Here is an 18,108-nt window from a genome sequence, read left to right as displayed (position 1 = left end):
GTAGTTTGTTTCTTTATACAACATACTTGCAAAAGATACATTTCAACATACAAGTGTATCAATAAAAGCTCTATAAAACAAACTTATTACTAACTTCGTTGACCCTGTACAAGCCCATGCCGGGGTTTCTGTGCTGTAGAGCGACCACAATTCACCCGTTCGACTAGGGCCATAAGGAAGCATGCTCCACTCTGTACCTCCCCTCCAAGAGGGAATACGATCATACAGACAAACAACTAGAGTACGATGCACAGGAGGCTCTTTTCCATGTGGTTCCACCATAACCACTCTGTCACAGAAGTCGGCTTTAATGTACTGCACATTCCCATTATTCATAGTTGCATTACAGCATTCGTGTAAAAACCCTCCTAACCGGTTCGGAGCGTACTGTCAAAAGCACCACGCTCCGGAGCGGAGTGCTGTTATATCACGCTCCACTCCGGATCGGAGCGTACGACTCAAAAAGTCGAACCACTCCGCTCCGGAGCGGAGCGTGTCACTCAAAAAGTCGAACCATTCCGCTCAGGATCGGAGTGCTGTCGTACCACGCTCCGCTCCGGAGCGAGGAGCGGAGTAGAAGCGACGCTTCTGAGTCACTCCGGAGCACAACTTTAGTACGCTCCGCAATCCGTTCCGAAACCCTGGATGAGGAACGCCATGCGCCAATGGTGGCCTTGAAAGCGCGGAGCTTGTTACCTCGTTCCACTCTTACTGCCACGTGTCAAACAAGAAGCAAAGAATCAAAGTGTAAATGATCATTCTTTTATTATGGATACTCGTGCATTGTTACTCATGCCTTGTAGGAAACAATCATGGTCGTATTATAGCGAGAAACTTTGCTTAGACTTTAGTGGGAGCGGAAAGTTTTTAAATAGAGCACGTACAAAATATTTCCTCTCACTACATAATAACAAAACCGGCTTTGATATGGATCTGAACGAGTACAAAGACATTCTCCTGCAGTACGTGATCGCTGCGAGAAGTTATGTGATCGACACTTTTACAAGAATGGCTTCTAGCTGCACGCACTGTGAAGTAGACGAATGTGAGTTCTACGACATGGTGACGCAGTTTCTTTTCCTTCTTCAGTTCGCAGAACTGCGAGTCAACACCCTGGACACCACTGTCGAGTGCCTGCCACAAGAAGAAGACGGACCCATCATTGTGGAGGTTGACAATGAAGGACTGCCCATTGATCTTCCTCAAGCCTTTGAAGTCTACGAGGAAGCCGCAATCTTGCAACAAGCAGCCGTTGCCCATGAGGCTTTCCCAGAAGAGGACCAAGCAGTGGACGAATATTTGATTCACTCGAAGAACGTGGAACAGGCACGGGTTGCCCCTGGCAACATTTACTTTGGCCAGCCTGAGTACGACGCACCTCAGGTATCGGTCGAAGAAAATTCACAGATGCCAGAGTATGATAATGACGAAATCGAAATTATTGCATTCAACTGGGACAATGTCGAGGGACCTGTCCCATCCTTCAGCCCGAACGTGTCGGACTTCTCCGAGAACATGGATGAATCGGATGACGACGAATCATCTTCGTTAGAGTCCGTTCGGTTGCTGTACGAGCCCGTCGAGATTCAGCCTCGACCAAGCCTCCGGGCATTCAGGTTCGAGAGAGCCATGAGCCAGAGAGTCAGGTTTGAGGGGCTCTTAGTTGACGAACAGATGGTTGGACCTCAATTAACGAAGAAGGAAGGTAAGCAGCTATTAGATGATGCACCTACATACAATCCTCCCCTTCCGGAGGTTTCTAAAGATTTTGTCCAACAAAAGTTACCACAGCACTACGAGGGTTTGCGTCATGTGGAGGAAGTTAGGCGCCAGATGCTCGAGATCGACGAGCAGCCATATGAACCACAATCGGAAGACAAAGAAGTAGTTCAGCCGTTATTTGCTTCAGCATATAGCCCTCCCATTGCGGAGGTTTCCAAAAATTTCTCCCAACAAGAGTTACCACAGCACTACGAGGCTTTGCGTCCTGTGGAGGAAGTTAGGCGCCAGATGCTCAAGATCGACGAGCAGCCATACGAACCGCAATTAGCCCATAACGAAGAAGTTCGACTGCCACAAGCATCTGCAGACAGCCCTTCCCGTGAGGAGTTTTTGAAAGATTCTTCTCGTGAAGAGCCATCACAACGCTACGAAGCTATGCTACCTGTGGATGAAGAAGTGGAAGAACAAGATAAACTAGATGAAGTTAAGAATGCGTTTGAACTGGACTTTATACAGGAAACGTTCAAGACCATTCGCGAAAGTTTAAGTAAAACGACTAGAGCATTCCAACGGAAGCTAGAGAATGAGCGTATGGACTCTAGAGTGAAAGCCGAGTGTTCTTAGACCTTGAATGAGTTCAAGAGCGCTCTGGAAGCAAGATCAATGCAGAAATTGAAAGAGACTGTGAGATTGCAAGTGAAAGTCCAGCTCAATTGAGACAGCTTAAAAAGCACGTGAATCGATCAGTAGCACAGATCAAAGATACCGTGGTTGACGAGCTGAAACACAGCTATCGGGAAATAATGGCAGGATTAAAGCTCAGAAGAAAGATTAAGAAGCCAAGCGCTCGAGCTTGGTGCAGTGCTTGCGCAGGTGCTGCTGCTGGGCAGCCTGTAGCTCCTCCAATTAAAACAGTCATACCTCCTTGCTCTATGAAATACTATATACAGAAAAATTTACTATAACACCATTAAGCCTTGTTTCCATGATATGGAAAACTCAGTATGCTGACCAAGGCAGAAATTTATTTTATTTTAAAACATAAACTAAACGTAACGTTTCAACCTTCTAGCAAGGTCTTCTTCAGACTCTGTACCAAGTACAATCTTTGACAAATTACCATTATGGCTCCGCCATTATGACCGTTGAAAGTGGGGGCCAATATTTGATTTACATTTATCGGTACAGCGTAACGCATGGTAAAGTTCTTTGCTCGCAGTAGTGGATGTTTTGAACTTAGTTGTCGTATGCTGCGAATCGCATGTAAACTCTGGGATATGTAATGGGAAGTATAATTCATGCACAGACTTTATTTACGACTATGATCAGTAGTAGCCCTTCTCTTTCATGGGCCGCTTGGTTGAAGCCGAACAATAGGTGGATGGGGACCAAGCCGCCAAGAGTTCGGTGCCCGACGGTACCTGCAAAACGCACATAAACAAATGAAAAGTGCTAATGTAATGCTGAAGGGGGGGGTATGAGAAATTGTATAGGAATTTTGATTGCTAAATTATAATCATATGAATGGATATTTACATTACGATTCGCTGTGAGACGGACGAGAACTTGGTGTGTTCAATAATAATATGAAAAAAAATCAGATTGATATGATGCGATCGTACGGTTACAACGTGCATAGTAAAATAGTATTGCTCTTCGCACCTCTTGTAATTACTACTGGACATATGCTTAAATTTTCAGCCAAGAAGTCATTTTTATAAAATTTTATCACTGATATTTGAGATGCCATATGTATTAGATATTTACTTGAAGGGAAAAAGCTCTAACAGGTGAAGTACCAGGCGACAGACAGACAGATAATATCCTGGCGCCTTTTATTATCAATGTGTTCCAGCCCTTGGTTGGACTGACTCAGAACTGCTTGCCTTAGTCATTATGACAGGTCTGGATTCTTCTTTTTATTTTTTCATTCACCCCTGCAACTGTCGCGGGGTGGAGTCCTTCCAGTGTCCCTTTCGTGGCGGTTGGTGTGTTATTTCATGTCGCTCACGTTAGATATTTTTAGCCATCCGTAGTTTTGATCCCACTTTGGACTGTATGTTCAGCCCCGATTAGCCCATCTGTGCATACTATTCAGTGGCGTGCGGTGACATTTTCTGTTGGCGAAGCAGATCCCGAAATATTAAGAAAATCAAGAATTCATTGCTTCTGCATGGTCCTACTGAAAAAAGAAATGAGCACTCAAGCTGATACTGTTTTCTTAACGACTCTAAGAAAGATGAATGTCCTGGCGCAGTTGTTCATTTTTTCGAATTTCAATTGGTCTGTTGTCAAACGTATTTAATGCAAGAGACGATCACGGATGATTGAAACAATTTTCAAGATCTTCACAAATTGCAATATTCACAAATCCACTTTGGCATCACGTAGTTCTTTCCGTATTAATAAATAGTAAACAATGCCAACACTAAGGTTTTCAAGCAAACAAATAGAAATTCACCCGCCCGAAAAACAGTAACTTTTCACCTCGCAAAGTGTGACCGCGGCCAGCGAGTTTTATCAACTCTATTTGGCGGATGTGTCCATGAACATGTTAGCTGTCTTAATAGATCGAACGCCCTTAAACGTTTATCTTCACATAGAATATGTCATCCGTATGTCAGCAAACATATTTTTGTGTTTCTCCTGTGTTTTGAAACTTTATACTTTAATTATGAATATAAATTTTAACTAGCTTGGTGGATATGCTACATCGCTGACAGTATACAGTGCACTTAGACACTTTAGTCTTGCAGTTCGCAACACTTAGGGCATCAACAGACTGATCCGATGGCACTCTGGCTTTCCTCCCATTGGATCCTTCAAGGTCGCCTGTTGATTTTTCGGGCCCTTACTGGCGTCTGTGGCTACAGACTGACCAGGGTGATGTTACGCAGATGTTTTGTCAACATGGCACGAGAAGGTGTTGATGACACCATATCAGAAAAGGACGAACCTTGCAGGCTTGCATGTTGATTCTGTTGAGGCAACACTGAAGAAATAATGAAGAACCAAAAGTTAAAAAAGTAATTTTGTAACAGTTATGCTGGCCTTGCTACACCGGAGTGCACGCGACATGAAGTTTACTGGTTGCCAACAATAGCATGGAGACAATCACAAGACTGCAAATTATGGCCCTGCGATAATTTATTGTCCCTTTTTTTGTCCCTCGCCTCATATTCTATGGAAAATATACTCCGAAAATTTCTGGAGTTCTTAATGGAATGGACTAGCAATCAAATACCGGGTGATCTGTTTGAGAATTCAGAAAAGTAAACAGTTGTGAACAATAGCTTAATGTACATACGTATCTCTGAGCAGTTTGTTGTAACATATGCAGAAAGGATGTAAGTTTTGAGTGAGTGCAGGTTTACAGACTTCAGCCATGTGGCTGTACTAGTGTGCATATAACACTTGAAAATTTCACGTCCCATATGATACATTGTGTTCTGTTGTGGCGTGACCACTATCTTTATCTACCATGAACGCTAGCGCCAAGCAGCTGAAGTCTGTAAACCTGCACTCACTCAAAACTTACATCCTTTCTGCATATATTACAACAAACTGCTCAGAGATACGTACATTAAACTATTGTACACAATGGTTTACTTTTCTGACATCTCAAACGGATCACCCTATATATTAAAACATATCAATAGATAAGGTTTATAGCATAAAGAAGTATAAGGAACCTGACATGAATATCTCCCAGTTTCAATGTTATAAATGATCAAATTCACACTGTGCAAGGGTTAGCAAGGAATTTCTCTTTCGAGGCTAAGGTATTGCATACTTACAAGTAAGAGCAAAGTACAAGTAGTTAATTCTTACTTAAATCCTTCTCGAAGTAATCCCAGTACTTCGAAAAATGGCTCTGGTAGCCCTACACAGCCATCAGCCGATTGTGGACGTAGAACGACACGGCGGCATCTTTTGGGTTTCTTGCTATGTACACCACCTGTTGGAAAGAGGCGTTTCAAGTTTGGAGACGAAATTACTAACTACAAAACACATATACACAGCCTTACTAGAGGAGTCTATGGGATAAGCTACGTTTCAATAAATCACTTCTACGGTGTTGAAAATATTGCTACCCAAAAGGATCAGACTCAGAACTCCCTCAAAACAAATTTTAAGAAGTTGCTATATCCATAGTTGCTACATAGATATACAGTAGAGACTGCTTTGTACGTAACTCAGTTCTTCGTAATTCTGTGTTATACATAAATACATCCCGTAAATGCAGTAGGTCCGGCAAAATATACTTTAGAACCGTGTTAATTAAACCAAATTTGTGCGTAATTCATTCATTCATTTATTCATACTTTATTGGTTTTAGCTACCAGCTCTACACCAAGTGTCCTAAAAATAAGTCACGCATGTAACATGATACTATTACATCAAATTACAAATTTTGAATATATACAGTTTTCATATACATCATATATCTACATCAATATCATTCAAAATCTAAAATTCATAATAAATACAATTGTTATATCTGGTGACTATATCAAGTTACACATTTTGAATATTTACAATTTTTCATATGTCTACAGGGTGTCTCATAAGTAATAGCGCAAACTGACACACGTGAAAGTACACGATAATAGAAGCAAAAAAGTCTTAGTAAACATGGGTCTGCAAACGAGCCGTTTTTGAGATAATCGCGAATGTGTGGTTACAAACCGCCACACATTCGCACACATTATTAGCATTTTACCAACTAATTTTACCAGTGGCGGCTTGTAATCACACATTTGCGATTATCTCGGAAATGGCTCGTTTGCAGACCCAGGTTTATTGAGACTTTTTTCCTTCTATTATCGTGTACTTTAACCTGTGTCAGTTTGCGCTATTACTTTTGAGACACCCAGTGTATGTATGTATATGTGTGTGTGTGTGTGTGTGTGTGTGTGTGTATATATATATATATATATATATATATATATATCATACGTAATGCAATAGAATCAGCAGCTAAAGAAAGTATAGGATACCATAAACCGAGAAAAAGTAAGCCATGGTTTGATAATGAATGTCATAATCTAATAGAAATAAGAAATCAGGCTAGACTTAGGTGGTTAAATAACTCTGATGATACAAATCTAAACAATTATAATAGAATAAAGCGAGAAGTTAACCGCACGTTTAGAAGTAAAAAAAGAGATTACTTGAAAAGCAAAATTAACGAAATTGAAACAAACAGCAAAAATAAAAATATCAGAGATTTATATAAAGGTGTAAATGAGTTTAGAAAGGGGTGGCAACCTAAAGTAAACTTGATAAAAGATCAAGACGGTGATTTTCTAGCTGACCCAAGCGATATTCTAAATAGATGGAAGAACTACTTTAATGACCTTTTAAATGTCCATGTAGGAGATAAATCAGAAGTGAATGAAGTACACACAGCAGAACCTTTAGTCCCAGAACCTAACTTGACTGAAGTTAAAGATGCTATTAAAAGGCTAAAGAATAACAAAGCACCTGGCATTGATTTAATACCAGCTGAGTTAATTAAATATGGTGGAAATTCATTAATTTGTCAAATTCATAAATTAATTTGTTTAATATGGAATAAAGAAGAAATCCCTCAACAGTGGAAAGAATCCATAATTGTTCCTGTGTTTAAAAAAGGTGATAAAATGAACTGCAATAATTACCGTGGAATTTCTCTACTCTCAACAACATATAAAATATTATCTAACATTCTTTTAACAAGACTAACCCCATATGCTAATGAAATTATAGGTGATTATCAATGTGGATTTAAACGCAACAGATCAACTACAGATCAAATTTTTCACATCAGACAGACACTTGAAAAAAAGTGGGAATATAATCAAAATGTCCATCAGCTATTCATTGATTTCAAAAAAGCATATGATTCGGTCAAAAGAGATAAATTATATAATATATTAGTAGAGTTTGGAATACCTAAGAAGCTTGTTAGTATGATAAAAATATGCACCAGTGAAACAGAAAGTAAAATTCGTGTGGGTATTAATATGTCTGACAAATTTACAATTCATGATGGGTTAAAACAAGGAGATGCATTATCTCCATTGCTCTTTAATTTTGCCTTAGAATATGCTGTTAGGAAGGTAAACGAAACTAAAGAAGGACTAAAATTAAATGGTGTGACTCAGTTGTTAGCATATGCAGATGATGTAGACTTACTGGGGGATGATGTGAATACAATTAAGAATAATGCTAAAATATTTTTCAAAACTGCTAAAGAGATAGGTTTGGAAGTTAACAAAGAGAAAACTAAATATATGCTTACAGGCCGAAACCAAGTGTTAGGTAATAATCAAAATCTAATTATTGATAACAACTCGTTTGAACCAGTTTCCAAATTCAAATACTTAGGAGTAATATTAACAAATGAAAATTATATTAAAGAGGAAATAAAAAGTAGGCTTAATTCAGGAAATGCATGTTACTTCTCTCTTCATAAACTTTTGTCTTCTCGTTTAATATCTAAGAATCTAAAAGTTAAAATATACAAAACCGTAATTTTGCCTGTAGTATTATATGGGTGTGAAACTTGGTCCCTTACATTGAAAGAGGAACATAAATTGAGAGTATTTGAAAATAGGATCCTTAGGAAAATATTTGGACCTAAAAGGGATGAGGAGACAGGTGAGTGGAGAAGGTTACATAATTTAGAACTACATAATTTGTATTCATGTCCAGACATTATTAGAATAATTAAATCAAGAAGACTTAGGTGGGCAGGCCATGTGGCACGAATGGGAGAGGAAAGAGGAGTTTTCAGGATTCTTGTTGGGAAACCTGATGGTAAGAGACCAGTAGGAAGGCCAAGACGAAGATGGAGGGACAACGTCGAGATGGACCTAAGGGAAATCGGTAGGGATGGAAAAGAGTATATAGATCTTGCTCAAGATAGGGACAGATGGAAGGCCTGTGTTGCTGCAGCCATGAACCTTCGGGTTTAAGAAGGCTAGAGAGTTAGTTAGTTAGTTAGTTATATATATATATATATTACTTATAATAATAATTGTTATTATTAATATATTCATATACGGTGTTTTGTGTTTGTGCCTTATTTAGAGGGGACGTTTACTGCCTAAATGTACTTCTTGATTACGAGTTTATGTCCATGTGATTCGCTTTAATGAAGGCATTAATTATTGTTGTTATTCGTGGGAACTGCCTTAAGTTGCGTTGTTTCTACTGGCCTATTTCAGTATTGGAAGACATTTATAATTTTATAATTCATCGTCTTTTTTTAGATGAAACTATTGATATAAATATTTAAGCTATGAGATGATAATATAAATGACGAGAAAAAATGTTTCAGAGTTTAATTCAATAGTATTGAAGAAATTAATAAACCGCGATGCATCCACAACAACTAACATGTAATGTCGGTTTTCGTGGATCACCTTTGGTCCCGGTTTCGATACCCAGTGGAGGCACTTTAAACTGCAGGTCCAGTCCCGATTAGCCTTACTGTGTATAAAGTAGGCTTAAAACGCCAAACCAACCAACCAACCAAATCTTGAATCACCTTTGGATGTCTTTTACTAATTAACGTTGTCACTAAGGGCCCACGATTAGAATAATTTTCTCGTACTATATATGATGTTTTGTGGTCCTCAGAACTTCAACTTGTTGTTGAAAGACCGGTATGTTAAATCTTCGCGTTAAGTATGGACATCCTAAAACTGTAAGTTACAGTACATAACATTTTAAAAAATAACAATGATCGTCAGCCCCCCCCCCCCCCCGATGGCGCATTGGTATCGTCGCCGCCTTGTAATCAAGGGGTCCCAGGTCCGATATCCAGTAGAGGCACTTTGGTTCAGATCCCACTTTAAACTGTAGGTCCTGTCCCGATTAGCCTTACTGTGCATAAAGTGGATTTAAAACACCAAATCAACAATGATCTTCATATTTTTTAATAAAAAAGTCATATAAATGGTACACATTGTTGCTACTGTGTGGAATAAGGGATTACCTGAAATGTCACCCCATCTACCTCCCGTAAGGTAAAACTTGACTCATAACGTCAGAGGGCCTCCCGATGGCGCAATGGTAGCGTCGTCGCCTTGTAATCAAGGGGTCCCGGGTTCGATTCCCGGTGGAGGCACATAGTGGTTCGGATTCCACTTTGAACTGTAGGTCCAGTCCCGATTAGCCTTACTGTACATAAAGTGGACTTAAAACAACAAATCAATCAATCATAACGTCAGGTACACGCAAACTGTGGATTAGTTCAATGGGATTTAATATACAGGGTTAGCCTAAAAGAAATAGACAGTTTAAACGCTTTATAAATTGAAATTTGTTTGTTACATCAGAAAGCATTTAGTACTGTTGTAAAGAGAAAGTCTTTTAAGTTTACGACCTTCGTTTTTCGTTCGTATTCATGACGTGCGCATCACGTGAGCACCCTTGACGTAAGTCGAGCAGTATGGTAGCTAGCCAGGTGGAGAAGGCTTTCTGCGTGATTTAATTTGCAAAAACAAATTCTGTCACTACCGCGCAGCGTCGTTTTAGAACACGGTATGGTAAACAACCACCCACAAGGCAGTCAATCTAACGATTGGAGCAAGACATTTAAGGAAACTGGTTCTCTGTGAAAGGGGAAAAGTCCTGGGAGAGGAGAACTGGACTATCGCATTAATATCTGTCGTGTTACAACAGGGTCACACATAGAACACTTGTAACTTACCAATGTAAGCTTTGGGACGTACTCTTCAAACCATGTAAGTATTTCAGCCCTATTATTAAAACTCTACTTTCTGTAAAACTTTGAAGGTGTCTATTTCTTTCAGGCTAACCCTGTATTATCACTTTATTGCCAGCCAAACGTACTGCTTGCCCTTACCTGTTTTTGAGATATAGGATCCAGTACATTCGAACTCGTAAGGTTGAATTGCTGTCATGGAAACTAAAAATATACTAGATACAATTTTTAGCATTGTTGTGACTCCATTGTAGTACTAAATGTTCGTAACCCTTCAACTCAGCGCATAGAGTAATTTTAATTTTTTAATTAAAATATTTCACAATTACGTGTAAAGTAACCACGTACTTTTGACATACAAGGTGTTGACCATGCAGTGGCGCAGGAACGGGGGGTACTGGGGTACATTGTACCCCCAAATTTTTGAAAGAGGTACTGTATCCGCTAAATTCAGTTGTAACCCCTGTACCCACCCTTAAGATAATTTGACAGGGGACGCAAGGTGCTACTGTTAAATGAATCTATTTTCAATTCGCTCAATTAAAATATTTATTTTGCTTATAACTTAAAGCATTATCTTCTTACCTCAGAAGTCAAACCATTGTAAACTTATTCTACTACCTTGTGCTTGCTACTAGTTAGTTCATTGACCTGTGTTCTTGGAATCCTCTTGGAGATGAAAATAGTTTCAAATGTGTGTGGAACGATGGAATCAGATAAAGATTACGCTTATCACGCTCCAGATGAATTCTCTTTTGCATATGGGGGGTAGCCTAAAGTTTTCTAAAGAAGTGGTCGCGTCGATTCGAAGATAAGATACAAATCTTCATCAGAAGACTATTTGATTTTTTCAAATGGAATTTTTTCGAAACGAAATACTTACACAAAGACAGACTACCTTGTGGGGTACAATGTACTCCTGTACCTCCCATAATTTTCATAACTTTGTAAGAGGGTGTCCGGAAAACTATACTTAAACCTATTATATATATTAAGAGATTTTTTGAAAATAGAGATGGTAGTAATAAGAAAAGAAAAAATCTCTGTTTCCTCTAAAATTTCGAGGCGAGACTAAAATGAATTTCTACTTGATGTCCGAGACTATCTACTTCGAATCTCTGGTATCATATTTAAAGAAATTGCTTAAAATAAATTTAAATTACTATGTATTATCCAGACATACCAAGCGTATATCTTATTATTTTGTTCAAATATGTCGTATATTTTGTTTACTGTAATTGCAAAGCTAATAGATTAGTAACATTTGCGAGCCTGTGATGCCCGGTTTCATCTATTATTCAGGATAAAACTCCTTATTTTGACGGTTTCCAGCGTCGAAACAAGGTGTAAAGCAGAAAAACGTTATTAAGGAAAGTTTTCAATTTTCATGACATATTGTACGTTGTGAAACTTTGTGTGGTGACACAATGTACGTGTTGCTTATACTAAACATTTCATTGGTCAGGATGAGATATCTCGCCTTGTTATTAAAGAATCCCAAATGCACAGTGCTTTGGATTCCACTTAAAACTGTAGATCCAGTCCAGATTAGCCTATCTGAGCATGAAGTGAATCTAAAATAAGTTTTAATAACTTCTGAGTGGCACAAACAAGAACGAGAAGAACCTCCCACAAGGCAGTCAAGCAAACTGTAAGAAAATTAGCCGGACCCTGTAGCCGAGTCGTGCGCAGTATGGTGAAATTAAGACCTCTCCGGTGGACGAGCGATATTCGGATGAGCATATTTATAAAACTCGTACAGGCATTAAGTTGGTGAGAATGGTTCTGAATAAGCCAATCCCGTCCTATGTATCAATACAGGGCATGCTATATTTGGTAACATATTATGGACAGAAATCTACCTGTAAAATATGTGAAGACACTCAACACACAGCGCGGTTTTGTCCACAAAGACGTGGTGCTATGGGTGAGCGAGTGATACAAGATAATATTGGAGCATGTGCTACTCCTGTAGAAATTCAGCCTAAGCAGTCATATGCAGCAAAGGTACATAGACCACCTAGCCAACGTTCAGCGCATGAGACGGATATAAAGGCTGACACACAATTTACAGTGTTGCCAATTCCAATGCAGTTGCAAGAAAAAACTGTGAACAATGAACGCGATAAAAATCTGCAAATAGAGACGAAAAAAGCTGATGTTTTAGAACACCAACTGGACCCTACCAACGAAACACCTGTGTCTATCCATAGCAAATCGTGGGCGGAAGAGGTGGCATCTTTAGACAACCTCCACAGTGACGTACGGGATAACGTTTTGGTGACTGACAGTCTGGAAACAACTGATCAAGAGATGCGCGAGTCTGACACTACGAGTAATCGTGAAATGGAGACTGAAATGTACGAAGCAGGAGGATCCCATACACTGGAAGATCAACAAAGCAAGGTTCAGTTTGGTGAAACCACAACAGGAACGAAGGACAATGCCAAAAGAAAATCAAATGTAAAGAGACTCCAGGAACAGAAGCAGTTGAAGAAGAAAAAAGTACAACAAAATGTGGCACCTAACCCTCACCACAAGAAGAATGTGAAGCAGCAGGCAATAGCCCCCTCCCCAGTGCGAATAACCAGATCACAAAGTGTGACAAATTTGGCCCCGAGTGTTGATTTGCAACCTGTGATCGGATCCAAATTCAGTGTTTCCCCTAGTGGGTCTAGTGAATGTGTGAGTGCAAGTAAAAGTGAAAGTCAGAAATAGTATGTGTAAAATGAGTAAAGGTATGTGATGTTTGATCAGGTGATTGGTGTGAATTATTCCATACATAGCCAGAGTATAACGTTTTCCTTTTAAGAATCCTTGTTTATAAGGTAGACCTAAAAACAGTAAAACAATGTATATATTTAACAGTATTGTAAAAGAAAGTGTTTACATATCCATAGTGATGCTTACCACCATTAGACTTGCTTGTATAAACATAAACAAACTACAAAACAAAACGAAGTGCATTGGAGGACTTTCTAATTGAATATAGATATTGCTTTCATTCAAGAAGTAGCAATAACTAATTATGAGTTACCCTCTAGTTATATTAATAATAATAATTCCACATATTCAGAGCAAGGAACAGCTGTATTAGTTCGAGACAATATACCTGTATCAAATGTAGAATACCATCCGAGTGGTAGAATTACAACTGTACAAGTGGAAAATCTGCGGATATGAAATTTGTATGCGCCTTCTGGTAGTAATCAAAGGCAGCAACGCAATGAATTTTTCGCAACTGAAGTAGCGACGGAACTTCAAGGTAATAAGCAACATATTATTTGTGGAGGCGATTTTAATTGTGTTTTGTTGCCAAAAGACCAGCGCCCTGGATTTAATACATCCAATGCGCTGCAAGAGTTGGTAACTGGGTTTCAATGGAAAGATGCATGGGACACTTTGCACCCAACAAGTGCAGGTTTCACATATGTAAAGGATGGGGGTGCTTCACGGTTAGATAGATTTTATGTTTCACCATCAATTATCCCTAATATCACTAATGTTAATATGGTGCCAACTTGCTTCTCAGATCATAGTGCAATTATAATGGCGGTAAAAATGCAACTGCCAAATATACATTATGGGTATGGATATTGGAAACTGAATATATCTCTATTTGATGATCCACTTTTTGCTGACAAATTCCAAGAGAAATGGAAGTATTGGGAACGATTAAGGGCGAAACAAATAAATATAATTAAGTGGTGGGATGAATATCACACGATTTTGTAGACAATATAGTAGGGAACGGAACCAGGGTTGGAATAATAAATACAATTTTTATTTTAAAGTGTTGAGAGAGCTAACTGATGAAGGGGTAAGAGGGGAAAAGTGCAACAGAACATTAAACAAGTACAGGCAATATAGTTGCAATTACACGCGCAAAAAAGAAGTGGGTGCAAAATACGGAGTAAACTTTTACCTTTTGACCCTCTTGAAATGGCCAATATTAGTCATGTTCTACAAGAACGTAATCGTGGAAAACGCCAAACGATTCATAAGATAATAGACGAAGATAATTCTGAACATAGTAATGTGACTGACATAAAGGAAATCTTTTACCGCGCTTATCACTCTAGATTTCAAGGAACAAGTTATGATTCACCTCAGGAACAAATATTTTTACAACAAGTTCCGGAATTTTTTTCTGTTAATGACAACTTGCGGATTGAAAAGACCTTTACAGCTGCTGAGGTGTACGAAGCGATTCTAGGAATGAAGAAAAACTCATCGCCAGGAATAGATGGTATTCCCATAGAATTTTATAAAAGATTTTGGTCACTTCTAGGTAATATTGTGACAGACTGGATAAATGCAGTATATAATCAACACTGCTTGGGGAGGACAAGCAATACAGGTGTAATCGTCCTGGTTCCCAAAGTTCCTAACCCTACGGTAGTAAAACACTATAGACCTATATCCTTGTTGTGCACGGATTATAAAATTTTTGCACGATGTTTGCTTCGTCGTCTTTTGCCTTATATGGAAAGAATGATAGGTGTCCATCAATACTGTTATGGTAATAATAGATCGATCTTTACTGTTTTACAAACAATTCGTCATGTCATAACTAGTTATAGACATACGACCATACAAGGTCACCATGGTATAGTGGCATTGGATTTTCAAAATGCTTTTGATACTTTACAGCACGAATTTTTATATGCTGTATTCTTAAGGATGGGTTGCAGTCCAAAATTTGTAAATGCGATTAAGAGTTTATATACTGATGCCAAATCGTGTGTAAAAATCAATGTTTTTTTAACTAGGACATTTCCTATACAAAGGGGTGTCAGACAAGGTGATCCCATGTCTATGATAAGTTTTTGTGTAGCGTTAATGCCATTTTTAAAGGTACTTGAAATGCAATTGCAGGGGTTAAATATACACTCAACAACGATAAAATTATTAGGTTATGGTGATGATGTCACTGAGTTTGTGAAATTGCCGACATATATGGAAATACTTGAAAATGTTATAGAAAAATACAGCTCGATGGCTGGCCTAAAGCTTAACTATAATAAAACTCATTGGATGCACTTAGATGCTACAAACCACTCGTATGAAAACGATAAAATTCAAAATGTAAATGCACTGAAAATACTTGGAATAATTTTTACCCACTCTTTACAAGAAATGATTGCGCAAAATTATTCAACATGTATTGCTGGCCTGAAAAGTGTGCTTAAACAAAACAAACTTCGTGCCCTTAGCTTGGTTGCCAGGGTAGCCTTTGTAAATAAGGGGTGAAACATTGTAACATTGCGGCAATGTTGCAGAACATTACAGAAATGTTTCGGGTAAGTTTCAGTAATGTGGAAATGTCCGCGAACATAACACAACATTGATAATGTTAGAGAAACATGTAAATGTAACATTACCGACATTACAGAGACATTTCCATTAGGTTGCATAATATTTCAGTTACATTACTGCAATGGTATTTTACATTGTGGTTATATTGCATGTATTCATGGATGGCATATTTGGGGGGGGTTATTTGAAGGGATAAGCCCTTCAAAAATTATTACAATATTCGCTTGTAAATCATTTCCTGAAAATATAATTCACAGAATTCTACTTAGAAAACTAGGTTTAGGCAAGATATCTAAATGTATTTATTTTACCTCTCATGAATTGACCACATATCTTAATTGTCGCAATTAATATAAGGGGAGAAAAACTGCATAAAAGTACTGGATATGAATTCATTAACATCAGATAACAGGTAGAGCTATAAAAAAAACTCGAGTGAAAATGATATATTGACAACTAAATCACTAAATTCTAAAATAACATCAAATGTATATAAAATAGTGTTTTACATGCTATAATAAAGCTCTCCCTGGTTTGTAACACCATGTCATGAAGAAGATGGGATTTGAGTGATGTTATCAGCATCATGCTCCAGTCGCTATCCATCCCCTTTACCAATTGATGAGAGGCTGGCAGGATGTAAAACATTTTGCAGAATCATGGTCATCTGAAAATTCGATTCTGTCTGCATTTCTCAGGGATAACATATATGTTCAACTTTCATGGTTTTTCAACCTACACAGTGGTCAAACTATCAGTATTACACAGCAATATTCCAAATTAGATTTCAAATGTTACAAATTGAGTATGTGGTTTTTTTTTTGTTTAAATACACTTTTGTCTGTAGTTCAGAAGAATTCCATTGCAGGTTCTGCAATATACCCTCATGTTGGAGGGGAATAACATTCAGTTCCTTCCTGTAAAGGAAATACGGTCATGTGTAACATCAATTCGGAATTAACATTCTAGTCAGAACTTTCATTTAAAGAAAAATATTTTGCATCAGTAAAATAACAACAACCCAGATTTTCTTAACTTCTAGTTCCCATATACCAAATATTCTTAACTTCCATTTTATTTCTAAAATATATTGTGTGTGATAAGATAATATCTGCAAAAGAATACCTATGCCACACTAGGGCTTCTAAACAAAGATGACTTTCATCAACAAAAAAGACCAACTTCATCACAGAAAGAATACTCCAGCTGCCTCCATGATTGAGTGGAGTAGGTATCACAACATGCCATGATGCCAATGGTCCTGGACCGAAGCCTGGCATAGATATTTGTGAGTGTCCATTCATCAATTTCAGCATCCCCATCTTTGCGATTAGTCAAAAGTGGCAGAAATACAAAGTAAAATAAGCCAATTCAATCTATCAACAATCAGGAATATTGCACAAATTTGCAAGACATTTAATTTGAAAATAAAAACGTTGCAACAATGTGAAAAGTGATCGATAAGTTATCGGGAAATTGTGATTTGACCAATGTTTGAAGATGAAATTTTTGTATTCTGGGCTATCCAACAACCTACTGCATAACATGCCAAGTTTTCTTGTGAGATTATAGAGTTGCAAAAAAGCTAGCTTTTTGATTGAACTGTTTCTTTTTTCGATAAAAAGCAGGAAATTTTGGCTTTTTACCAATTGCAGCTAAACTATTTCACTTGAAGTTATTGTTATGAGTTTACAGGTTTGTAGTCACATATTTTACAACTAGCTACAAAAATTTACATGATGCAGCAGCCAAGAGACATATATTGTCCAATCTCAGTGGGCACATATTGCATAGTGGTTCAGCTACAATTTTAATCCTAGCTTACCGAGGAAGAGGGGGCTTGCAGTCCAACCACCTCTCATTTTTTAGATTTTTCAACTGTTTGAAAATAAATTACATGGTTCCCTGGAATGTTCCCAATATTTCTGTATTACTTCTGCTCATAAAAACATAAATGTAATGTAATTAGGAGGCAAAATGCACTTGGTGGACATATCATGCGCCATCTCTGAATGCGTCTCATTCGAGATACTCATGCCAGTGACGGTGTACAATTAGTTGGTAATGATGGTAAATATTGTAATAATTATATTTAATGAACAACTGCAGTTCTACAAACAAAAAATCATTAATAAAAATGTCATGGGTTTTGAGAGTTTTAGGGAATGATAAAATATATGTGACACACTCATGTAATAATTGGTTATTATTTTTTATTCATGATAGTAATTTCTGTAATTATTATAATTAAGAAATAACTAGCCATATATAATCAGCAAAGGAAGTAGTAATTCAATAATAAAATGGTTTAAATGTGACATCCCCACTACCATGCGCTGCTACGGTCT

At 37.9% G+C, this 18,108-nt stretch overlaps 1 protein-coding gene across 1 annotated transcript; it reads right to left on the bottom strand.

Moving 5' to 3' along the window:
- Nucleotides 1-784: 784 nt before the first annotated feature.
- LOC146003598 (uncharacterized) lies at nucleotides 785-10,631 on the bottom strand. Its single transcript, XM_083141910.1, has 3 exons — nucleotides 10,583-10,631; nucleotides 5,554-5,680; nucleotides 785-2,164 (listed from the first exon to the last, which is right to left on the bottom strand). The coding sequence occupies exon 3, from the start codon at nucleotides 1,258-1,260 to the stop codon at nucleotides 901-903; it is 360 nt and encodes a 119-aa protein (XP_082998036.1). The 5' UTR covers nucleotides 1,261-2,164; nucleotides 5,554-5,680; nucleotides 10,583-10,631; the 3' UTR covers nucleotides 785-900.
- Nucleotides 10,632-18,108: the final 7,477 nt, after the last annotated feature.

This window comes from Lepisma saccharinum, chromosome 20 (genome assembly GCF_977018435.1).
Source record: "Lepisma saccharinum chromosome 20, izLepSacc3.1, whole genome shotgun sequence".
Classification (NCBI taxonomy): Eukaryota; Metazoa; Arthropoda; class Insecta; order Zygentoma; family Lepismatidae; genus Lepisma; species Lepisma saccharinum.
Note: the sequence above shows the minus strand (reverse complement) of the source record. Positions and strands in the feature narration are given on the sequence as shown.

What these genes read in the sequence shown, in the direction of transcription:
- LOC146003598 (XM_083141910.1), bottom strand. Translation starts at nt 1,260, where the DNA reads ATGGGCAACGGCTGCTTGTTGCAAGATTGCGGCTTCCTCGTAGACTTC.